Raw genomic sequence first — 26100 nt, 5'->3', positions numbered from 1 at the left:
TGGTTCTAGTGGTGACAGCAGCGCTCAGTGGAGCTGGGAGAGGAGGATTGATACCCCAGATCTCATCTGTCATAGTACTTCTGCACTGACTCAACCTATAGTTTGTAGCTTTATGGATGACAGAGATATGGATTAAATGGGGTTAACTAGTACAACAATGGGTTAGTCTGAGCAATCTCAAGCAGGAGGCAATAGAAAAGAATACCACATAAATACCACATACATGATTGTCAGAGTAAAGCCAAAGGATGAACAAAGGGTAGTTACAGCAATGGAGTCAGACCAATCACGGCAACCTGATAAAGGGGATGGTATTTGTGATGAAAATTCTGTCTCCTCTGCTCTCTCCTACTCTCTTTAGCTCTCACCATGTAATTCAAAGTGAGAATATGTACCATAGACTAGCGTGTGCATGGTGAGGTGCAAGATTTCATGCTCCCTGCATCAGTTTCTTCAACATTCAAAATATCCAAACCTACATGGGCGGTTTGTGTAGAGGCTAGGTCTAGCAGAGGAGCTACAGTGATTGAATGTGAGCAATCATTCTCCCTCACCAGTATCTTCAATGAGTGATGCCAGAGGCTGGCTGAGAGAGGCCAGGGGACACACAGAACCCAAACATCACGCGTTCTGCAGAGCAGAATGCCTAACACCTCCTGGAGAGGGTGACTCAACTACTGTCGGACTAATAACCTCAGTGTACCCACAAACACCGCACAGAGTGGGACAACAAACTGATCTGGAACCAGGGGATAGTGTTGGCCGCTCACATACGCTACTCTCTTTACTGCCTGGCACGTTTGCCTACATTGGGTCTCATCAGTCCTTTTGCAGGCCTGTCAAAGCCATGCACCCAAAAAAAGTTTGTATACAAATATGCAAAAAAAGTATCATATGGCAGAGCCTAATTTTTGCCTGTACCTGTCAACACAGATTTGTTTTTAAGTAGCATTATTCTCTCCTGGGTTTAAGGGAGAAGCATGTCAGATGAGGTGTCCTTTTAAAAAGACGCAGTGTAATTCTAAAGCTACAGAGTGAATAAAGCAGCAGTAAATGAGCACAGTGATTCATTATTCAGGTAATGTGTCACTCTGTGTTTACTTAACACTGCCTTTAATTCCCCAGGCCCAAATGACATGAAGTAGTTATGTTTACACTCATGACTAGAAATGAACTGATACAATCTAGCTCTTCTTCACCCAACCGGTTTATACATTAAACACATGTATTTCTACTCAAAGCACAGACATCCTGTATCAGCAACCTCTTTATATGCGGTTGTTCCTTTTCTCAGAAAATCACTCTGGTGTGGAGGGACTTCAGTTTTCTAACTATAGCCGACAACACAGTGCTAATGTGGTAGAGTAGTCTACAGAAAAGGTTTCCTCTAAAACACGCTTGAAGAAAATCATCTTTTAGATGTTGAGTGTAAAAACAACATCCTCACTGTAGCTCATCAGAGTAAACAGAGTAGCTACCTCTTTCTATACAATGGTCAGTTAACACTACCATACCGGGCTTATAGGAAGCTCTATTGGATGTCTTAATAATAAATGTGCCTGTAATTAGGATGGCCCAGGTTTTTGTCTCCCTGGCTGAATTCATCTTCATCTTCATGACATGTTCAAAGAGAGGGAAACAGACATCAACTGGCAAAGCCTTTGGCACATAATGGACCTGTCTGTTGATAGCTCAGCCAGTTAGGATGGGAAACAGACTGTGGACAGATTGAAGGCTCTGTCTCTCTACTCCAGTTGGTGTTTTGGAGAGTTAGCCATTCCATTGATAATGAACCAGTCATTGTGAGTCAGGAGGAGGATTTCTCAGAGAACAGAAGTGAGCCATTGATGTGGAGGCTCTGCCTGCATCCCTCTGTACTGTTCTGGGTTTGGTGTTGTGTTTTGTGCAGTGTGTCCTCGGTTTGACAGAGTCACGGAAAAGAAAACTCAAGCGACCTGTCATTGACGTTTTCCTATTAAATGCTTTCTGTGTTTGTGTATCCTGTCTTGGGGCTTAAATCTGAAAATAGACACTCTAAAAATAGAGAAGCTCCTTGTCTGTTCCGGATTTGTTTATTGATTTAACATAAGCTTAAATGTACAATTCTTTGCAAGGCCAAAATGCCATGTATATTGTCAATCATTACATATTTGCTCTCATTCAATCCTATTTAGTTCAAATAAATAATTCCCAGTGTCTTAGTTGTTGCATAATCAGGCACACCTATATGCACCCCTATTGTTCTCTCTTTACTGCTGTGCAAATGAAAATAATGTGTGCCTATTTGTCACGTCAGTGGCTAACCTGAATAGAATCCTAAGGCACTTTACAGCCTGTGTATAGCAGTTGAGATTATAATTAAACTATATGAACACAAGAAAAACACAGTGCTTCAAAGCAGTCATATGTGTGGAATGAAGTCAATATCCAAAGTCTGAAGACTGATTTTGATTAATGAAAAATGAAATACAAATACATTTTTCAAACCGTACTTGAGTTTTACCATTTCTTGCAACTGGCAATGAGTCAGGCTCAGACTACAGTCAATACAACAATAAATGGCCATGCAACTGCACTTGACCATTCCTCATTATGCTCCACCTTCCAGGAGCTAGCTGAAACCCATCTCACTGGAAACTCCATCTCACTCACTAAACACTGGTCACTCACTAAACACGGGTCACAAAACACTGGTCACAAAACACTGGTCACTAAACACTGGTCACTAAACACTGGTCACTAAACACTGGTCACTCACTAAACACTGGTCACTAAACACTGGTCACTAAACACTGGTCACTAAACACTGGTCACTGGAATTCAGTTAAGACATCTGAACACTCAAATAATACCAACATGTAAAAAAACAACAATTGCATGACACTCATTCAAACATGCTGGCACTTTTTCGAACAGCAATTTTTTCTAAACATATACAAACTCAATATGCACATAAATTACTTGAAATGTTATGGTAATTTGAGCGACAATGTTTCAAAATTACACTGCTAGTGAGAAGAGAAACATATGGAAATACTTCAGTGCAAGAATGAGGCTTAGAATCTTTTTTATTATAAGTTTGCTAATATAAAGATTTTTTGTTGTCTATGAATCAAATCATTTCTTTATGATTAGTTTCCACTGACTGACCTTGACCACATCTTCATCTGTGGAGCGACAGTCCACTGCCTCTGAGACGTCAGTGACCGTGCCGTCTGCTCCGATGGTCACCACCTTCACCGGAACAGCCACTGTCTTCCCTGTCAACACGGCCGTGTTCAGGATCTCTGTGTCCTGAGAGAGAGACAGAGGACCATCACAGTCAAACACAGGGTAATATCAGAATACACAAAGGAGAAACACAGCTGCACAATCAGAACCGTTACTGAGTGGACAGCTCTACAACAGCACCATTACTGAATGGACAGCTCTACAACAGCACCATTACTGAATGGACAGCTCTACAACAGCACCATGGACAGTTTTAGAATCATCACCATTACTGAGTGGACAGCTCTACAACAGCACCATGGACAGTTTTAGAATCATTACCACTACTGAGTGGACAGCTCTACAACAGCACCATGGACAGTTTTAGAATCATCACCATTACTGAATGGACAGCTCTACAACAGCACCATGGACAGTTTTAGAATCATCACCATTACTGAGTGGAAAGCTCTACAACAGCACCATGGACAGTTTTAGAATCATCACCACTACTGAGTGGACAGCTCTACAACAGCACCATTACTGAGTGGACAGCTCTACAACAGCCCCATGGACAGTTTTAGAATCATCACCATTACTGAGTGGACAGCTCTACAACAGCACCATTACTGAGTGGACAGCTCTACAACAGCACCATTACTGAGTGGACAGCTCTACAACAGCACCATTACTGAGTGGACAGCTCTACAACAGCACCATGGACAGTTTTAGAATCATCACCACTACTGAGTGGACAGCTCTACAACAGCACCATGGACAGTTTTAGAATCATCACCACTACTGAGTGGACAGCTCTACAACAGCACCATGGACAGTTTTAGAATCATCACCACTACTGAGTGGACAGCTCTACAACAGCACAATGGACAGTTTTAGAATCATCACCACTACTGAGTGGACAGCTCTACAACAGCCCCATGGACAGTTTTAGAATCATCACCGTTACTGAATGGACAGCTCTACAACAGCACCATGGTCCCGTGTGGCTCAGTTGGTAGAGCATGGTGTTTACAACGCCAGGGTTGTGGGTTCGATTCCCACGGGTGATCAGTACGGAGAAGAAATGTATGCATTCACTACTGTAAGTCGCTCTGGATAAGAGCGTCTGCTAATTGACTAAAATGTAATGGAAAGTTTTAGAATCATCACCACTACTGAGTGGACAGCTCTACAACAGCACCATGGACAGTTTTAGAATCATCACCACTACTGAGTGGACAGCTCAACAACAGCACCATGGACAGTATTAGAATCATCACCACTACTGAGTGGACAGCTCTACAACAGCACCATGGACAGTTTTAGAATCATCACCACTACTGAGTGGACAGCTCTACAACAGCCCCATGGACAGTATTAGAATCATCACCACTACTGAGTGGACAGCTCTACAACAGCACCATGGACAGTTTTAGAATCATCACCACTACTGAGTGGACAGCTCAACAACAGCACCATGGACAGTTTTAGAATCATCACCACTACTGAGTGGACAGCTCTACAACAGCACCATGGACAGTTTTAGAATCATCACCACTACTGAGTGGACAGCTCTACAACAGCACCATGGACAGTTTTAGAATCATCACCACTACTGAGTGGACAGCTCTACAACAGCACCATGGACAGTTTTAGAATCATCACCACTACCGAGTGGACAGCTCAACAACAGCACCATTACTGAGTGGACAGCTCTACAACAGCACCATGGACAGTTTTAGTATCATCACCACTACTGAGTTGACAGCTCTACAACAGCACCATTACTGAGTGAACAGCTCTAGAATCAGCATGATTACTGAGTGGACAGCTCTAGAATCATTACCATTACTGAGTGGACAGCTCTAGAATCATCACCATTACTGAATGGACAGCTCTAGAATCAGCACCATTACTGAGTGGACAGCTCAAGAATCATCACCATTACTGAATGGACAGCTCTAGAATCAGCACCATTACTGAGTGGACAGCTCTAGAATCAGCACCATTACTGAGTGGACAGCTCTAGAATCAGCACCATTACTGAGTGGACAGCTCTAGAATCAGCACGATTACTGAGTGGACAGCTCTAGAATCAGCACCATTACTGAATGGACAGCTCTAGAATCAGCACCATTACTGAGTGGACAGCTCTAGAATCAGCACGATTACTGAGTGGACAGCTCTAGAATCAGCACCATTACTGAGTGGATGGCTATGGAGTAGACAGCTCCAGAATCAGCACTGCTACTAGGTGGACAACTCTAGAACGAACACTGCTTTTGGATGGACAGCTTTTGACTCATTACTGTTAGTGAGTTCACAGCTCTGGGTAGAGAAACAAGCTCAGTACTATTAGTGAGTGGGCAGCTGTGTCTGACCTTAGTACTGTTAGTGAAATGGAACCCTAGTAGAGAAAGAGGATCGGCAGGGGTTCATTACTCCCAATAGAGCTCTTAACCTTTCATTACACAGCCATCACACTGTCAGAAGAGATAATTGGTTCAATTAAGATAGGCCTGGGAAAGGCTTTACTGTCTTAGCCAGACACTCAGACATTACATTGTCTGTTATAGCCATTCACTACATCTCCATTTCAATTAGACGGCTAAATAAGCTGAACCACCACTAGAAATGCCTTGGAGCCAAGGTACAGCCTTTAGGTCATTGAGGACTGTCTGCTCTTTGCTCTATTGAGGAACCCACATGACAATTGAATCCTATAGAGTGAAAAAGGTCCTACCAAGCAAGGTCGTCTTGTTTAATTGCTACTGTGAAACCTCTATAAAGAGGTTCACAATCATTTCAATGGTTTGGCTTTGAAAGGGCTTTAACAATGGGCAGAAACTGAGCGACCCTCTTTACTTTGCTCAGTTAAAGCTGTGTCTGTATTGAAGACTTGGCTCTCAAATGCTTCTACGACAGCATTACATTATGCAGAATTTAGGTATGGATATTAACCTAATTCTAAAACGATGTCTATATCCTTTCATATCACTAATACTGACACCTTGTGACAGGCTCTATCTGCTGTGTGTTTGACTTCCTGTCAACATTGCTCTTTCTCTGCATGAGGGGAAAACACATGGATTTGTACACTGCTCCTTAAGACCTTCACTTGTGTTTGTGTGCTTGTGAATAAGAGGCATTGAAAAAAGAGAGAAAAAGGGGATTAAGTTCTGTTAAAAGGAGCATGGACGTTTGTAAGCGTCAATTACCAGTCCATTCAGGCTTTGGAGTGAAATTATTATTGGTTGAGACAAAAATTACCAATGACTCACAAAAACAATAATGTGGCACTATCTTCAAATTGCTTTTCATTATATTTTTTAGAGACTAACATTGTTATACAGCATATAGAATCATATAGATTCTGACTTTGCTGACTTTGATTCAATTCCCCTAAAATAGGGGCTGAAGTAAATGAATTCTGTCCCTGCTGGGATTCCTCCATTTCCAGAGGGTCTTTTATAATAAATGATGAGGTAAATGGTTGAGGCCCGGTGAAACACAGAGCATTACAGAGGCTGGAAGTTACAGAGGCTGGAAGTGACCCAGCAGGCTGGAACCAGCAGGAGAAGCGAGAGAGCAGGTCCTGGCAGTAATAAGCCACAGTGGAATCTCACAGAGATGCTTCAATGGCCCACACAGCCAGCCACACACAGACAGCGCAATTTAATGCAAAACGGAGAGCCTTGGTGCACAACAGGAGAGTTACTTAAAGCTTAGTCTGTATGGGACAGAGGTCATAGGAAAATATGAGCCAGATTCCTGTAGTATAGGAATGATTACTCTATTAACTAGTAATGCTACCACCTGACTGGGAAAGTTAGACTCTTTAAGTATGGGATACATTTCTGTCACTCTTGTACCTGAGAAACCAGATACCTACAACCCACTTATTTTGAGCGACTACCTCACACTATTACCTTGCACGGCCTTGATACGTGTTGTTCTGCGACCCAGGAGCAAATAGCTATCAGTTCTGGACTCTATTTGATAGCCAATCAGCCCTGTCTCAGCCACACAGATTGAGAGTGTTTTTCAGCCTTTGCCCTGTAACGTGTATGCGAAGTGGCTGCCCAGTTTATCATGGGGCTCTCTGTTAGCATTCAGCACGGTGCAGTCGCTGCCTGGCGATGTTGTCTGGACCATAATTCTTGCCTGCGTCTGGCTTGGATCTGAAAATAAGTGAGATTTATGGTGTCAGCCAGAGTGACACAGCCAGCATGAGAAGCAGCCAGCCAAGCTCCAAGTGCTATCCCAGCCTACAGGCTAGTGATCCGCTCACCACATCTGCCTCTGTTTGCCCTAAAACATCCACATTCCAGGAAACTTGGCCAGTGCTCCCACTAGAGCAGGTCTAGCACACTGTTGAGCCATGGATTTGGAAGGCTTGTATTACTGATAAAGCACTGGTGTGGCAAGAGAGAGAGAGAGAGAGTGAGAGAGAGAGAGAGAGAGAGAGAGAGAGAGAGAGAGAGAGAGAGAGAGAGAGAGAGAGAGGAGAGAAAGAGAGAGAAGAGAGAGTAGAGAGAGTAGAGAGGAGAGAAAGAGAGAGGAGAGAAAGGTAAACACACGTCTGTTGTGGATATACAGTACCAGTCAAAAGTTTGGACACAACTACTCATTCATTTTGTACTATTTTCTACATTGTAGAATAATAGTGAAGACATCAAAATGATTAAATAATACATGGAATCATGTAGTAACCAAAAAAGTGTTTAACAAATCAAAATATATTTTAGATTTTAGATTCTTCAAAGTAGCCACCCTTTGCCTTGATGACAGCTTTGCACACTTTTGGCATACTCTCAACCAGCTTCACCTGGAATACCTATCCAACAGTCTTGAAGGAGTTTCCACATATGCTGAGAACTTGTTGTCTGCTTTTCCTTCACTTTTCGGTCCAACTCATCCCAAACCATCTCAATTTGGTTGAGGTCGAGTGATTGTGGAGGCTAGGTCATCTGATGCAGCACTCCATCACTCTCCTTCTTGGTCAAATAGCCCTTACACAGCCTGTAGGTGTGTTGGGTCATTGTCCTGTTGAAAAACAAATGATAGTCTCACTATGCGCAAACCAGATGGTTTGGCGTATCACTGCAGAATGCTGTGGTAGCTATGCTGGTTAAGTGTGCCTTGAATTCTAATTAAATCACTGACAGTGTCACCAACAAAGCACCCTCACACCATCACACCTCCTTCTCCATGCTTCACATTGGGAACCACACATGCAGAGATCATCTGTTCACCTACTTTGCGTCTCACAAAGACTAGCGGTTGGAACCAAAAATCTCAAATTTGGACTCATCAGACCAAAGGACAGATTTCCACCAGTCTAATGTCCATTGCTAGTGTTTCTTGGCCCAAGCAAGTCTCTTCTTCTTATTGGTGTCCTTTAGTAGTGGTTTCTTTGCAGTAATTCGACCATGAAGGTCTGATTCACGCAGTCTCCTCTGAACAGATGATGTTGAGATGTGTCTGTTAACTCTGTCAGTTTATTTGGGCTGCAATTTTTGAGGCTGGTAACTCAAATGAACTTATCCTCTGCAGCAGAGGTAACTATGGGTCTTCCTTTCCTGTGGCGGTCCTCAAGAAAGCCAGTTTCATCATAGTGCTAAATGGTTTTTCACTGGGTCCAAGCTTCCTGCTATCCAGGTCCTCTATGCCAGGCGGTGTCAGAGGAAGGCCCTAAAAATTGTGAAAGACTCCAGCCCCCCTAGTCATAGATTGTTCTCTCTGCTACCGCATGGCAAGTGATACGGAGCGTCAAGTCTAAGTCCAAGAGGCTTCTAAACAGCTTCTACCCTCAAGCCATAAGACTCCTGAACATCTAATCAAATGGCTACCCAGGCTACTTGCATTGCCCCCCCCCCACCCCCTTTTACACTGCTGCTACTCTCTGTTATTATCTGTGCGTAGTCATTATAATAACTATACCTACATGTACATATTACCTCAATTACCTTGACTAATGGGTGCCCCCGCATTTTGAATCTGTACCGGTACCACTGTACAAAGCCTCGCTATTGTTATTTTACTTGAAGAAACGTTCAAAGTTCTTGAAATTTTCCGTATTGACTGTCTTAAAGTAATGATGGACTGTTGTTTCTCTTTGCTTATTTGAGCTGTTCTTGCCATGATATGGACCAAATAGGACTATCTTCTGTAAACCACCCCTACCTTGTCACAACACAATTGATTGGCTCAAACGCATTAAGAAGGAAAGAAATTCCACAAATGTACTTTTAACAAGGCACACCTGTTCATTGAAATCCATTCCAGGTGACTACCTCATGAAGCTGGTTGAGAGAATGCCAAGAGTGTGCAAAGCTGTCATCAAGGCAAAGGGTGGCTACTTTGAAGATCTCAAATATAAAATATATTTTGATTTGTTTAACACGTTTTTGGGGTACTACATGATTCCATGTGTTATTTCATAATTTTGATGTTCTCACAATTTTTCTACACTCTAGAAAATAGTAAAACTAAAGAAAAACCCTTAAATGAGTAGGTGTGTCCAAACTTTTGACTGGTACTGTATATACTTATACTTATTAATGTCAACACACCACTGTGGCAGTTTTAAACCCAGCTTAATGTGCCTTGCTCACGTTGTCTACCGAGAGGATAAGTAGAGGCATATCATTGACCAATGCAAGCTTATCTAATCCCTAATATGTTACATTGATTGATAACTTGTCTAAAATGTATTATAATACTGGGCCACTCATTATATATTTTCAACATGATTATGTGATGTTTGAACGAGACAGAATGTGCACTTCAAATGTGACAGTCCTTCAACAGTCAAGTAATTTGAGTGACTAGATAACCCACTTCTCTGAAATAAGTGTTTTCTACTTTTCACATTATTTGTGACCAGAGAAAATAAAACAAGAGCAGAATAACATGATGATGAATATGATCCAGGCATAAAACGAGTGTCAAACTGTGTCAGGACGCTATTAAGCAGGCTAAGAGAGACACATCCTTTCACCCACTGTACTCTCCTCTCTGTGTAGTTCCCAGTGTCTCTTCCTCTCTCTCAGTCCAATGGGCTTTAAATTGGGAGGAAGTAAGTATGGTGGAGGAGAGGGGAACAAATGACGATATATCACTGCATGACAACGTTGGGGATGTTTGTAAAATGAACACTGCCTATTAATGAGGGTCTCTGTTTCTCTCTCTTTCTCTCCACCTGAGACCAAGCCAACTCTCTCTCCCTCTTTGTCTCTCTTACACTCTTACACAGGCCAGTACAGGGGAGACAAGGTGGGAAGTGCTGCTAGATTCAATGGCTGCTTTGATAGTGGAGAACTTTCAGTGAGTGCCAGCCTGGGAACAGAGGTCTAATGAGAGAGCATGCTGGTAATCCCATGGCCACGGTCTATTGGTGTCGGAAATTATACACAGCTATCACGAGGGAGGCCTCATTTGGCTGGTGGTATTACATTTAATTTATCTTGACTTAATTCAGGGGAATTATAGAGAGAGTTGGTCATTTCCTGGAAAACACAGAACTCACTTCTGACAATGGCTATATTCTAAAAAGGAAAACAAGGAAAAAAAACGGTTAATATATTTTCGGGGGAAGAACAGAATTATTGTTATATGTCTGTCAAGTTGCTTGCTCTGTTCTAATTCTAACTGTCATAATGCAGAGCTTGAAGCAAATGATGCAGAAGTATGCTTTATAAGTATGAATATGAGATGGTATAGATGTTTGTGTAGGGTGGAAAACTGATTCACCTACATCAATATGACAGTGTGTAAGTTAGGATCAATCCCCCTGGAAGTACCGTAGTATTGGAATAACTTGGCCTAAGAAGAGGCTCCTGGCTCCCCCTGTGAATAAGATCATGTAGCGTATGCTAGTGATGCACAATATGATTTCAGTTGGAGAAGTATCACTATACAGCCATGTCAGTGCTTTACACTTGACACACAACTCTTCAACAGTACAGTACTCATCATAACCATGGTTTGGTAGAAAGTGAGTCATTTATAAAATGACAGCCTTCATGTAAATACCTCTAACCAGTGCATCCTTCTTTCCAACAACTTCTCATTATTCCTCACCTGTTCTGCCCATTCCTGGCAGGTTTACAACATCATGTCTGTTCAGTACGGAAAATTGTATGAGCTGATTGCCAGTTAAATTCATAATGAGTGGTACATATGGTTGCTATAAAAGGCCAGATTCAAAATAAAGCAAATAATTCTCCTCTGAACTGTTGGCGTTTCTGCTGTGCAATATAATCCACATCACACAAAAAAATCAACCCAAGATCTAGATGAGAATCATTGGACCTCCTCCATTTTCCTTACTGTGCAGCAGTACTGTTTGCCACTCAGGCTCCTGAGTGGAGCAGCGGTCTAAGGCACTGCATCTCAGTACTAGAGGCATCCCTACGGACCCTGGTTCGATTCCAGGGTGTATCACAACCGGCCCATAGGGCGGCACACAATTGGCCAAGCGTCATACGTGTTAGGGTTTGGCCGGGGTAGGTCATCATTGTAAATAAGAATTTAACTGACTTGCCTAGTTAAATACATTATTTTTTTAAATAAACTCACTCATTAACTAACTACAATGCCCTGAGGAAAGGAGGAGTGGGTTTGAAGGGAGAAGATCCAGGAGAATATCCACAGTGGAGAGATAACACTCAGACACAAAAGTATATCACACTCTAAAAATAAATACTATAATTTCAACACATTTATTTTATGGAAAGTGTAATATTCACTGATTTATAAGGTTCCAAAATTCATAGATATCATCTCCTATTAGGGAAATTACTTTGGGTGAATTGCTTCTCTGTACATCTACTTAAACCAGAGAGCCCTCCTCTCTGTCTGTCATGGATGGTATGAGGGGGTTGCGGGGGCATGGCAATCCATATGACAGCTTATAGATAGTATTGACCCTTTAGTCTCATTGATTTGCTCTAGTTCTACATTATTTATGAGTACACATGATTTATGGGTGAACCTCTCCTCCAGCAACCAAAGTGTCTCAATGACACCATGCTGATTGGACAAATCCTTCCTTAAAATATTAATTACAGTACATTATGGATTGTGCTCCATTCCTTAATTTACATGGACAAGTTTTCAATCAAAAACCAAATACCTTGCGATGTGAGTTGAGTGGTGTAAAATACAAGGTGAACAAACCACAAAACTACAAAAGCAAGTTGAAGCTTTAAAAACAACAGCATCAAACATGGCTTCTAAAAAAATGTATTAGTTTGTTTTTGTGACGATGTTTTGTCTCTCGTAAGCTCTCTGGTGATTTTTTGCTCTTTCCACTGTCTAAAGAAAGTCTATAATTTCTGAGAGCGCTTTCAACTTCTGGTTGATTTCTTCAATAGAAAACACAGACACACAGATTCTCAATTGGATTGAGGTCTGGGCTTTGACTAGGCCATTCCAAGACATTTAAAATGTCTCCCCTTAAACCACTCGAGTGTTGCTTTAGCAGTATGCTTAGGGTCATTGTCCTGCTGGAAGGTGAACCTGCAAGACTGAAACAGGTTTCCCTCAAGAATCTCCCTGTATTTCGTGCCATCCATCATTCCTTCAATTCTGACCAGTTTCCCAGTCTCTGCCGATGAAAAACATCCCCACAGCATGAAGCTGCCACCACCATGTGGGGATGGTGTTCTCAGGGTGATGAGAGGTGTTGGGTTTGCGCCAGACATAACCTTTTCCTTGATGGCCAAAAAGCCATTTTAGTTATTTTTTTCATTTCACTTCACCAATTTGGACTATTTTGTGTATGTCCTTTACATGAAATCCAAATAAAAATCAATTTAAATTAGAGGTTGTAATGCCACAAAATAGGAAAAATGCCAAGGGGGTGAATACTTTTGCAAAGCACTGTAAACATATAAGAACTCTGTCTAAGTACAAATTACCTGTCTTTTGAAAGGTCATTTTCAGGGGGTATTGAGGTTTGGCTATTATAGTGAACAGACAGGAAGTGAACCACCCTCTGGAGCACAGTGGCGAGGAATTGCTTCTTCTCATGCTGGGCTAGGAAGCTGGTGAATAAAACATGGCTGGAAGTAGAAGCACTATATTTTAACTTTATAGGACAAATCCCCTGCAGAGTTCATGAATACCATATCTGATACATTGTACATCTACACTGAACAAAAATATAAACGCAACATGCAACAATTTCAAAGATTTTACTGTTACAGTTCATATAAGGAAATCCGTCCATTGAAATGAATTCATTCAGCCCTTTATCCCCACAAAAGAGCTTTATTACAGACAGAAATACCCCTCAGTTTCATCAGCTGTCCGGGTGGCTGGTCTCAGACGATCCCGGAGGTGAAGAAGCCAGATGTGGAGGTCCTGGGCTGGCGTGGTTGTGAGGCCGGTTGGACGTACTGCCAAATTCTCTAAAACGACATTGGAGGCAGCTTATGGTAGAGAAATAAACATTCAATTCTCTGACAAAAGCTCTGGTGGACATTCCTGCAGTCAGCATGCCAGTTGCACGTTCACTTAAAACTTGAGACATCTGTGGCATTGTGTTGTGTGACAAAACTGCACATTTTAGAGTGGCCTTTTATTGTCCCCAGCACAAGGTGCACCTGTGTAATGATCATGCTATTTAATCAGCTTCTTGATATGACACACCGGTGGATGGATTATCTTGGCGAAGGCGAACGCTCACTAACAGAGATGAAATACGCTTTTTGTGCGTATGGCACATTTCTGGGATCTTTTATTTCACCTCATTAAACACGGGACCAACATGTTTACATGTTGCGTTTATATTTTTATTCAGTATAGATTAATGGGTCAGGTGGGTGGGAGGAGTCCTTATCCCCGATGAGTACAAATGACAGTGAGTTGCAGCGCTCCAGGAGAGAAGACACCAAGGTCAGGCACCAGGAACACAAGGGGCTCTCCACCTGCCCCAAAGCACACACATGGTTTGGGGAAGGATGTGGGCAGCAGCAGTGGGGCTAATGCATCTGGATGTGCTGGTGGTGGTATAGCGATGCTCTGCTGATGCTCTGCTGATGCTCTGCTGATGCTCTGCTGATGCTCTACTTCCCGCTGTTCACCCGTGGAGCCTGGACTTCAGGGCTATAGAGATGCAGCCAGGGATGCAACTCTGTCTGTATCAGCCTACTCCATTTCAGCCTCCTATCTATCACTTTCAGCCGATCGATAGAGAGCTCTTCCTATGCTCTGGCTCAGGTCTGGTGGGAATGACCTCCTGATCTCTCTGACTGATTTCCTCACTCGGCTCCGATCAAGATCCATACAGCCAGCTTAGCTTGGCTTAGCTGCCCTCTGGACAGAAACCCCCCTCCGCAGGCTCAAAGGTCGACTCCACTGCTGAGTCCATTACCAACCCCAAATAACACCCGGTCTGTTTTCTCTCAAGCTTCACAGGATCACATTTGCATTCAGATACAAGACCAATACAGACCATTTGTGAAAATACTGCCATTGAGATATGACTAGAAATTCTTATTTTTGACAATCCTCTCTTTCCAATGTTTTCCTGTAAATAACTTTGCATCATATTACCAAACTTCGCGGGCTGTTATTTTGAAAGCAGGTTTGTCCCTTAGGGCGACCGTAATGTGATCAGTTTGACACAGGGCAGGAAACTTCATTGTTCAGAAAACATCAGTGGGGCGTCTACATTTTGGGCTGATGTTTTGGAGAGCAAAACTTTGGAGATTCTAATCATGGGCTTGCTTCTACTCCTGTATACACCCATAAGAGTCAACTTTAAAAGAAGACACAATCACAACAAAAAAATGTGCCTTTCAATTATGTAGGCATTTCAAGACACTCTGTATTTCACGTCTGACACCAAAAGAATACACCATTAAAATAAGCACTTCTACTCTTTTGAAAATGGCAAACTTGCAAACTTAGTTCCGCCCACACTAGCCTTGCCGCTAGAAGCCTTATCAACAACAAGTGAGAATCACTCTGCCTATCTATTCCAGCCTATTGTAGAGAAGGCTTTGTAGAGAAGGAACATGGATGGAAAGAACTGATCCCTCTCATTTAGAATGCAGTTTAAAAAGGTATTTAAACAGTGAATCCTCTGTGATCAAGGAGAGAGTGGTTCCGGATCAGAGGACCATTCATTATATGTTGTACTCATTAACATTCTATGTATTATGACACGTGAACACCGCAGTAGGCTCAAAGCTAGTGCTCTCTTTCATCAACCTCCCAGCTATACTGTACCAGCTTCTAATGGATTTGGGATTCATACATCAGCCTCCATTGTAGACTATGAGTTATTCTATGCAAAGAAATGCAATGCTTTACCCTGGCAAGGCAATCAGCTATAGCAGTGCCTGAGTGCCATGAAATTAGGGGGCAAATACAGGTCCCTGTAGTGTAGTGTAATTTGGTGTAGTGCAGATTAGTGTAGTGTAGTGTAGATTAGTGTAGTGTAGATTAGTATAGATGAGTTTAGTGTAGTATTGATTAGTGTAGAGAAGTGTAGTGTAATTTAGTGTAGTATAGTGTACTTGTGTCTAGTGTAGCATAGTGTAATTTAGTGTAGTGTACTGTAGTGTGGTGTAATTTAGTGTAGTGTGGTATAATTGTGTGTAGTGTAGCATAGTCTAATTTAGTGTAGTGTAGTGTACTGTGGTGTAATTCAGTGCAGTGTAGTGTAGTGTCGTGTCGTGTGCTGTTCAGACATTGATTGAGACCAGAGGCCTTATACAGTACCATCAAAAAGTATTCATACCCCTTGATTTATTCCCCAAAAAATTGTGTTACAGCCTGAATTCAAAATTGTTTAATTTTTTTTTTTTATATACATTTATCGAAAATGAAATACAGAAATATCTTATTCATATAAGTATTCACACACCTGAGTCATCTGAGTCAATACTTTGTAGAAGCACCTTTGGCGGCGTTTAATGCTTGGGTACGTCTGTATCAGCTTTGCACATACGGATTTGGGGGTTTTCTCCCATTCTTCCTTGCAGATTCTCTCAAGCTGTATTAAGTTAGATGGCAAGCGGCAGTAAACAACAATCTTCAAGTCTTTTCAAAGATTTTCAATGTGATTCAAGTCTGGGTTTTGGCTGGGCCTCTTAAGGACTTTCACATTCTTGACTGAAGCCATTCCAGCATTGCTTTGGCTGCATGCTTGGGGTTATTGTCCTGTTGGAACGTACATTTTTGCTCCGGTCTAAGGTCATATGCACTCTGAAGCAGGTTCTCATCAAGGATTTGCCTGTATTTGGCTTCATTCATTGTTCCCTCTATCCTTACCCGTCTCCCAGCCCCTGCCGCTGAAAAGCATGCCACCATCATGCATCATGGTAGGGATGGTGTTAGAAGGGTGATGAGTGTAACGGCCGTCGAAGGGAGTAGACCAAGGCGCAGCGGGTTGAGTGCTCATCTTAAACTTTTATTGAACACTTAATGAAAAAAAAACAAGAAAACTAATGACAGCTTGACAGTTTGCAGGCTCACAACTAGCAATGCAAAACCAACTTCACACAAAAGACAGGTGAAAAAAGGGCTACCTAAGTATGACTCCCAATCAGCAACAACGATGTACAGCTGTTCCTGATTGAGAGCCATACCAGGCCAACACAAAGAAATACACAACATAGAAAAACATAGAAAAACAAAAACATAGAACCATACCCAAAAACCCTGATAACACAAAACAAACACACCCCTGCCACGCCCTGACCAAACTACAATAACAAATAACCCCTTATACTGGTCAGGACGTGACAATGAGCTGTGCCTGGTTTTCTCTAGACATACTGTAGTGCTTTGCATTCAGGCCAAAGATTTCAATTTTTGTCTCATCAGACCACAGAATAGTTGTTCAACACTCTAGAAATTGTTCTATAACCTTCCCCAGATATATGTCTCATCACAATTCTATCTCTGAGATTTACAGACAGTTCCTTGGACATCCTGGTATAGTTTCTGCTCTGACATGCATTGTCAACTGTGGGACATTATAGACAGGTATGTTTCTTTCTAAATCATGTCCAAACAATTGAATTGGCCACAGGTAGATTCCAAGTTGTAGTGACATCTCAGGGATGATCAAAGGACATTGGATGCACCTGAGGTCAATTTGGAGTGTCATAGCAAAGGGGTATGAATACTTATGTAAATGTGATATTTCTGTATTTAATTTTCAATATATTTGGACAAAAAACATTCAAAACATGTTTTCACTTTGTCATTATGGGTATTGTGTGTAGATGGATGAGAAAAATTTATATTAAATCCATTTTGAATTCAGGTTGTAACACAACAAAACGTGGAATAAGTCAAGGGGTATGAATACTTTCTGAAGGCACTGTACCTTAATACTTGGAGTATTCAGTTGTATATTCATGTATCCGCACCCAGATCCTGATCTGAAAACAGTGTATAAACTTCACTGTGATGTCTGTGTGCTCATATCCTGTTACCAGAGCACATGTCTGGCTGAGTGCTGGATGCATGCTCTGCTCTCAAACCTGTGTTTCTGGTATGGGTTTGACAAATCCCTATCCTGCTATTTCACTTGCCTGGCCGAGAAGATGTGTACTAAGGTGCAAGGAATTTTAGTTTTTGTTGAAAATAACAAATAAATAATGAAACATTCAATTGAGTATTGTTGATTGATGACTATATCATGTGAGAGACAAAGTAGCCGGAGAAGACCAGGGTGATAATCTATTGTTTAACGATACCATTCGGAGAGCACATGAATACAAACTGCTCCTTTCGTTTCTCCTCGTCTCCATGCTGTTTGAATGTGCTGTGTGTGAGTGAGCACAGTTTGCTGCCGAGGAAGGCTGGGACAGGACGACATACGAGTGGTGATATGATATATGCCCTGTCCTTTCAGCCTCTCTCCATCACTGGGGCAGTGCAGCATGGGTAATGATGATGAGGCTGGGTTGGACAGGAGCATATTACTTCAGGATGGTAAAAGATAATAGACCAGCCTCCTGCCGTGCTGCTGAGGAATCAGCTTAGCCTCCAATTACTTCGTTTAAGATCCATCTTTAAGTGACCCAAAAAACAAACAGCTACATTCCACTATTGGCGAGAGAAGAGAAGCCATGGGGAGTAAGTGGGGAGATGACGGGAGAAAGCAATTAATCCACACTGTTAATATCAATGTACAGTGCATTCGATAAAGTATAGACTTTTTCCACATTTTGTTACAGCCTTATTCTAAAATTGATTAAATCATGTTTTACCTCAATCTACACACAATACCCCATAATGACAAAGCGAAAACAGGTTTTTAGAAATTTGAGCAAATGTATTAACAGTAAAAAACAGAAATACTTTATTTACATAAGTACTCAGACCCTTTGCTATGAGACTCTAAATTTAGCTCAGATGCATCCTGATCATTCTTGAGATGTTTCTACAACTTGATTGGAATCCACATGTGGTAAATTCAATTGGTTGGACATGATTTGGAAAGGCACACACCTGTCTATATAAGGTCCCACGGTTGACAGTGCATGTCAGCGCAAAAACCAAGCCATGAGGACGAATAAATTGTCCGTAGAGCCCCGAGACAGGTTTGCGTCAAGGCACAGATCTGGGGAAGGGTACCAAAACATTTCTGCAGCATTGAAGGTCTCCAAGAACACAGTGACCTCCATCATACTTAAATTGAAGAAGTTTGTAACCACCAAGACTCTTCCTAGAGCTGGCCGACCGGGCAACTGAGAAATCGGGGGAGAAGGGCCTTGGTCAGGGAGGTGACCAAGAACCCGATGGTCACTCTGACAGAGCTCCAAAATTGCTCTGTGGAGATAGGAGAACCTTCCAGTGGGAGGAACTCCTCAAATACAGGTGTGCCAAGTTTGTAACATCATACCCAAGAAGACTCGAGGCTGTAATCGCTGCCAAAGGTACTTCAACAAAGTACTGAGTAAAAGATCTGAATACTTATGTAAATGTCATATTTCAGTTCTTTATTTTTTTTACAAATTTGCAAAAATGTCTAAAAACCTGTTTTTGCTTTGTCATTATGGGATTGCAGATTCAACAATTTAATACATTTTAGAATAAGGCTGTAACGTAACAAAATGGGGTATGAATACTTTCCGAATGCACTGTATGTTTGTCTGAAGTAAACAGAGAAATGGAGGAAGGGAGAGAAGGAAGAAGGGAGGAGGAAAAATGTGAGGGAAAGCTCTTCTGAAAAAGCACAAGTGAGAAAAGGAGAGCCATAGAAAAAGGGGGAGAGAAAAAATATTTTTAAGGTGTTCCACCCATACCACCCATCCCACCCATCCCCATCCCAACCATCCCACCCATCTCCTAAACTCATGGACAATGACACATAGGCTTCTACTTCCAGCTTATACATACTATATACATTTTACAGACACAGTATATTTTACATGAGTTATCTTTTGTTTGTTTTTAGTCCCATCTTTCAGCTACGCTCAACCCCTTCCATCTGTCTCTATAGACCATCCAGTTTTGATTTCTATTTACCATATATCTGAATTCCCTTTGACATTATTGGGCACTTCCAGAAATCCTGCTTCATGGTTTGAAATGGGTGACAAACCATTGAACAGCACTGTGAGCTGGCAGCGTGTAGGTGTCCCTGCTATAACGCTCAGGAGGAGGATGCTTCAAAGACGAAAGAAAGAGTGTTAATATTTCAGAACATTCTTCTCTCTCTCAGAGGTGTCACCTACAGTAGACCGTTATCACTTGGCTCTGGAAATGTAATAACATTTCATTGTTTTGGTTATAATCAATTAGAGCAAAGGCACAGTCATTTAGGTCATGCCATAAATTAGTTTAGGAGCAACTGTGACAATAAGCCATAAATGTGATCCAACCCTGAATATGCTTGCCATTATTCATAGTCATTAGCTTTATTACATAATAACCTTTGCAGCATGGCCACTTATGGATTCCCCATTTTTGTTTAAGGGATTATTTCTGGTCTAAAGTAGCTTCTCCGTTATGGCAAAAGACAATCTTGCCTATTAGCCTAATTAGTCCTAATTACAGATGAAAGCCTTTTCTAAACCAAAGCAATGCGCAAATCAACAGATGCCTTCAGCATTCTCTCTGAAGTCTCCCCCACTCAACTAGATTAAAGAGATTAGAGCAGCACCCTCTCTCTTTCTCTTTCTTAATTCAATTCAATTCAATTCAAAGGGCTTTATTGGTATGGAAACATGTTTACATTGCCAAAGCAAGTGGAATAGATAATAAACAAAAGTGAACAGTAAAACTTACACTCACAAAAGTTTCAAAAGAGTAGAGACATTTCAAATGTTATATTACTGGCTATGTACAGTATAGTCGTGTAACATTGTGCAAATATTTGAAGTACGAAGGGAAAATAAATAGACAGATGAATATATTTTGCATTTACAGTGGTGTTTGTGCTTCTCTGGTTGCCCTTTTCTTGTGGTAACAGGTCACAAATATTGCTGCTGGGATGGCACACTGTGATATTTCACCTAATAGATAAGGGAGAAACTCCCCAAATACAGGTGTGCCAAGCTTGTAGCGTCATACCGAAGAAGACTCGATGCTATTATCGCTGCCAAAGGTGCTTCAACAAAGTACTGAGTAAAGGGTCTGAATATTGTGATATTTCAGTTTTATAATTTTTTTATACATTTTGTTTTTGCTTTGTCATTATGGGGTATTGTGTGTAGATTGATAAAAAAAAAGGTTTTAAATACATTTTAGAATAAGGCTGTAACGTAACAAAATGTAGAAAAAGTCAGGCGGTGTGAATACTTTCCCGAATGCACTGTACATTTGGCAGGACGGTAGAAAGTGCAGCTCAGTTTCCACCTAATTTTGTGGACAGTGGGCACTTAGCCTGTCTTCCCTCGAGAGCTAGGTCTGCCTATGGCACCCACTCTCAATAGCAAGGCTATGCTCACTGAGTCTGTACAAAGTCAAAGATTTCCTTAATTTTGGGTCAGTCACGGTGGCCAGGTATTATGCCACTGTGTACTCGCTCTGTTTACGGCCAAATAGCATTGCAGTTTGTTTCGTTTTTTGGTTAGTTCTATCCAATGTGTCAAGTAATTCTCTTTTAGTTTTCTCATGATTTGGTTGGCTCTGGGTACAGAGCCCCAGGACCAGCATGCTGAGGGGACTCTTCTCTAGATTAATCTCTCTGTAGGTGATGGCTTTGTTATGGAAGGTTTGGGAATCGCTTCCTTTTAGGTGGTAGTAGAATTTAACAGCTCTTTTCTGGATTTTGATAATTAGCGGGTATCGTCCTAATTCTGCTTGCATGCATTATTTGGTGTTTTAGGTTATACACGGAAGATGTTTTTGCAGAATACTGCATACGGAGTCTCAATTTGGTGTTTGTCCAATTTTGTAAATTCTTGGTTGGTGAGCAGACCCCCGACCTCACAACCATAGTGGGCAATGGGTATTATAACTGATTCAAGTATTTTTTGTCAGATCCGAATTGAGAATTTTATTATAGTTTCTTTTTATGGCATAGAATGCTTTTCTAGCCTCGTCACTCAGATCGTTCACAACTTTGTGGAAGTTACCTGTGGTGCTGATGTTTAGGCTGAGGTAGCTATAGTTTTTTTGTGTGATCTAGGGCAACGGTGTCAAGATGGAATTTGTATTCGTGGTCCTGGACCTTTTTGGAACACCATTATTTTTGTCTTACTCAGATTCAATGTCAGGGCCCAGGTCTGACAGAATCTGTTCAAAAGATCTAGGTGTTGCTGTAGGCCCTCCTTGGTTGGGAACAGAAGCACCAGATCATCAGAAAACAGTAGACATTTGACTTCAGATTCTAGTAGGGTGCTGCAGACTGGTCTAGTGCCCTCGCCAATTTGTTGATACAGTATATAGACTGAGTGTACAAACATTAGGAACATCTCCATCATATTGAGTTGCACCCCCTTTTTCCCTCAGAACAACCTCAATTAGTCAGGGCTTGGACTCTACAAGGTGTCGAAACCCTTCCACGGGGATGTTGGCCAGTGTTGACGCCAATGCTTCCTACAGCTGTGTCAAGCTGGCTGGATATCCTTTGGGTGGTGGACCATTCTTGATACACACCAGAAACTGTTGAGCGTGAAAAACCCCAAAGCGTTGCAGTTCTTGACACAGTCATACCCTGTTCGGAGGCACTTGAATCTTTTGTCTTGCAAATTCACCCTATGAGTAGCATACATAAACTCAGCAAAAAAAGAAACTTCCTCACACTGTCAACTGCGTTTATTTTCAGCAAACTTAACATGTGTAAATATGTGTATGAACATAACAAGATTCAACAACTGAGACATAAACTGAACAAGTTCCACAGACATGTGACTAACAGAAATTGAATAATGTGTCCCTGAACAAAGGGGGGGTCAAAATGAAAAGTAACAGTAAGTATCTGGTGTGGCCACCAGCTGCATTAAGTACTGCAGTGCATCTCCTCCTCATGGACTGCACCAGATTTGCCACTTCTTGCTATGAGATGTTACCCCACTCTTCCACCAAGGCACCTGCAAGTTCCCGGACATTTCTGGGGGGGAATGGCCCTAGCCCTCACCCTCCGATCCAACAGGTCCCAGACGTGCTCAATGGGATTGAGATCCGGTCTCTTTGCTGGTCATGGCAGCACACTGACATTCCTGGCTTGCAGGAAATCACGCACAGAACGAGCAGTATGGCTGGTGGCATTGTCATGATGGAGGGTCATGTCAGGATGAGCCTGCAGGAAGGGTACCACATCAGAGAGGAGGATGTCTTCCCTGTAACGAACAGCGTTGAGATTGCCTGCAATGACAACAAGCTCAGTCCGATGATGCTGTGCCCAAGACCATGACGGACCCTCCAAATCGATCCGGCTCCAGAGTACAAGCCTCTGTGTAATGCTCATTCCTTCAATGATAAACGTGAATCTAACCATCACCACTGGTGAGACAAAACCACGACTTGTCAGAGAAGAGCACTTTTTGCCAGTCCTGTCTGGTCCAGCGACGGTGGGTTTGTGCCCATAGGCGACGTTGTTGCCGGTGATGTCTGGTGAGGACCTGCCTTACAACAGGCCTACAAGCCCTCAGTCCAGCCTCTCTCAGCCTATTGCGGACAGTCGGAGCACTGATGGAGGGATTGTGCTTTCCTGGTGTAACTCGGGCAGTTGTTGTTGCCATCCTGTACCTGTCCCACAGTACGGACATTGCAATTTATTGCCCTGGCCACATTTGCAGTCCTCATGCCTCCTTGCAGCATGCCTAAGGCACGTTCACGCAGATGAGCAGGGACTCTGGGCATCTTGACTTTGGTGTTTTTCAGAATCAGTAGAAAGGCCTCTTTAGTGTCCTAAGTTTTCATAACTGTGACCTTAATTGTCTACCGTCTGTAAGCTGTTAGTGTCTTAACGACCGTTCCACAGGTGCATGTTCATTCATTGTTTATGGTTCATTGAACAAGCATGGGAAACGGTGTTTAAACGCTTTACAATGAAGATCTGTGAAGTTATTTCGATTTTTACGAATTATCTTTGAAAGAGAGGGTCCCGAAAAAGGGACGCTTTTTGTTGTTGCTGAGTTTACATAATATATGACTCAATTGTCTCAAGGCTCTCTAAATACTTCTTTAAAGTGTCTCCTCCCATTAATCTACTCTGATTGAAGTAGATTTAAGAAGTGACATCAATAAGGATTATAGCTTTCACCTGGATTCACCTGGTCATTCTATGTCATGGAAAGAGCAGGTGTTCCTAATGTTTTGTACACTCAGTGAATGTTGAAGAGGTTGGGGCTCAAGCTGCATCCCTGTCTCACCCCACAGCCTGAGGAGCTCCTGTGTTTTTTATGCCAATTTAAGCATACACGTGTTGATGGATGTCATCTTGTCGTATGTACAGTATTTTCCTCAACAACACCTTCCATCAATTTATATAGCAGACCCTCTTGCCAAATCGAATCAAAAGCTTTTTTTAAATCAACAAAGCCTAAGAAAAGCATACTTTTGTTTTGGTTTGTTTGTTTGTCAATAAGTGTGCGCAGGGTGAATATGTGGTCTATCATACGCCAATTTGATATTTGCTCAGGTCGTTGTTTTCAGTAAGGAAATGTAGGAATCTGCTGTTAATGATAATAAAGAGGACTTTCCAGAGGTTGCAGTTGACACAGATCCCACAGCAGTTATTGTGGTCCAATTTGTCCCTACTTTTGAGGATGGGTGATCAGTTACTGGTTCCAAATATTGGGGAAGATGCCAGAGCCGAGGGTGATGTTAAAGTATAGCTAATTTGAATTTGTGGTCTGTATAGTTTATCATTTAATTTAGGATACCATCAACACCACAGCGCTTTGTGGGTTGGAGGATTTTTATATTTGGTCCAGTAGTTCATTCAATGTAATTGGAGAATCCAGTGTGTTCTGGTACATTTACATTTTAGTCATTAAGCAGACGCTCTTATCCAGAGCAATTAGGATTAAGTGCCTTGCTCAAGGGCACATCGACAGATCTTTCACCTTGTCGGCTCCAGAATTCGACTAGTGAGCTTTTGGTTACTGGCCCAACGCTCTAACCGCTAAGCTACCAAGATCTGCTTCTTTGTCACCCATCAGTAATAATAATGCTCTTCTCTTCTCCCTGGCCTATAGCGAGCTGCCTGCTCTCCTCTCTGAACCTTCTAGGTTAGCGCTAGGCTACTATACCACTCTCTGATTCTCTGTCATCCATCAGTAATAATAATGCTCTTCTCTTCTCCCTGGCCTATAGCAAGCTGCCTGCTCTCCTCTCTGAACCTTCTAGGTTAGCGCTAGGCTACTATACCACTCTCTGATTCTCTGTCACCCATCAGTAATAATAATGCTCTTCTCTTCTCCCTGGCCTATAGTGAGCTGCCTGCTCTCCTCTCTGAACCATCTACACCCCAAACAAAAAGGATCAACAGCTGGAAGACATTATTGTTGTGTCACTGATACAGACCTTTGTGCAGTCTCCTGTCCTGTCCTACCAAAGAGACAGAGTGTAACGCAGAAACACAGTTCATGTTCATGTTTTCCCTCTGGCAGGGGGGAAGTGGGGCAGGATCAAGAACTGCTTTTATATTATCTTACTTCCTCTGTTCCATCAGCAGGTTGAGAAGGGGAGGATGAGAGGGTGAGGAGAGGAGGAGAGGATAGGACGGGAGGGTAGGGGATGAGAGGAGCAGAGAGGCTTTTCATGCCAGAGTGATTCCAAGTAATCTAATTCAGCCTTCCTCGCTGGTGTGCCTTCTCTTGCATTGAAGCATGCATATTACACAAACACATTTTCCGACACATACTCAAGTCTCTCTCTGTGTGTGTGTGAGTGAGTGTGTGAGTGAGTGAACATACAGTGCCTTCAGAAAGTATTCATACCCCTTCCCCTTGACTTATTGCACATTTTGTTGTGTTACAGCCTGAATTCAAAATTGATTAAATATATGTTTTCTCACCCATCTCCACACAATACCCCATAATAACAAAGTGAAAACATGTTTTTAGAAATGTTTGCAAATGTATTGAAAATAAAAATACAGAAATATCTCATTTTCATAAGTTTTCACACCCGAGTCAATACTTTTTCAAAATACCTTTGGCAGCAATTACAGCAGTGAGTATTTTGTTGTACATTTTTAAGAGCTTTGTAAAATATTTGCACATTATTCTTTTTAAATTCTTCAAGCTCTGTCAAGATCATTGCTAGACAGCTATTTTCAAGTCTTGCCATAGATTTTCCAGCCAATTTAAGTCAAAACTGTAACTAGGCCACTCAGGAACATTCAATGTCATCTTGGTAAGCAACTCCAGTGTAGATGTGGCCTTATGTTTTAGGTTATTGTCCTGCTGAAAGGTGAATTAGTCTCCCAGTGTCTGTTGGAAAGCAGACTGAACCAGG

General features: G+C 42.0%; 1 protein-coding gene and 1 non-coding gene across 3 annotated transcripts in view; one reads left to right on the top strand and one right to left on the bottom strand.

Annotated features, from left to right (window-relative positions):
• LOC106585532 (transmembrane protein 132C) overlaps positions 1 to 26100 on the bottom strand; it is a 214353-nt gene that overhangs the window by 21010 nt on the left and 167243 nt on the right. For both annotated transcript variants that reach the window (XM_045706869.1, XM_014171844.2), the window contains exon 5: positions 3151 to 3294. In XM_045706869.1, the coding sequence (XP_045562825.1) occupies positions 3151 to 3294 (144 nt within the window). The remainder of the gene's footprint in view (positions 1 to 3150; positions 3295 to 26100) is intronic.
• trnav-uac (transfer RNA valine (anticodon UAC)) lies at positions 4206 to 4281 on the top strand. The gene has a single exon. It is a non-coding gene; the product is annotated as a tRNA-Val (tRNA).

Source organism: Salmo salar, chromosome ssa24 (genome assembly GCF_905237065.1).
Source record: "Salmo salar chromosome ssa24, Ssal_v3.1, whole genome shotgun sequence".
Lineage (NCBI taxonomy): Eukaryota > Metazoa > Chordata > Actinopteri > Salmoniformes > Salmonidae > Salmo > Salmo salar.
The sequence above is the reverse complement of the archived record's forward strand: the minus strand, read 5'-3'. Positions and strand labels throughout refer to the sequence as shown.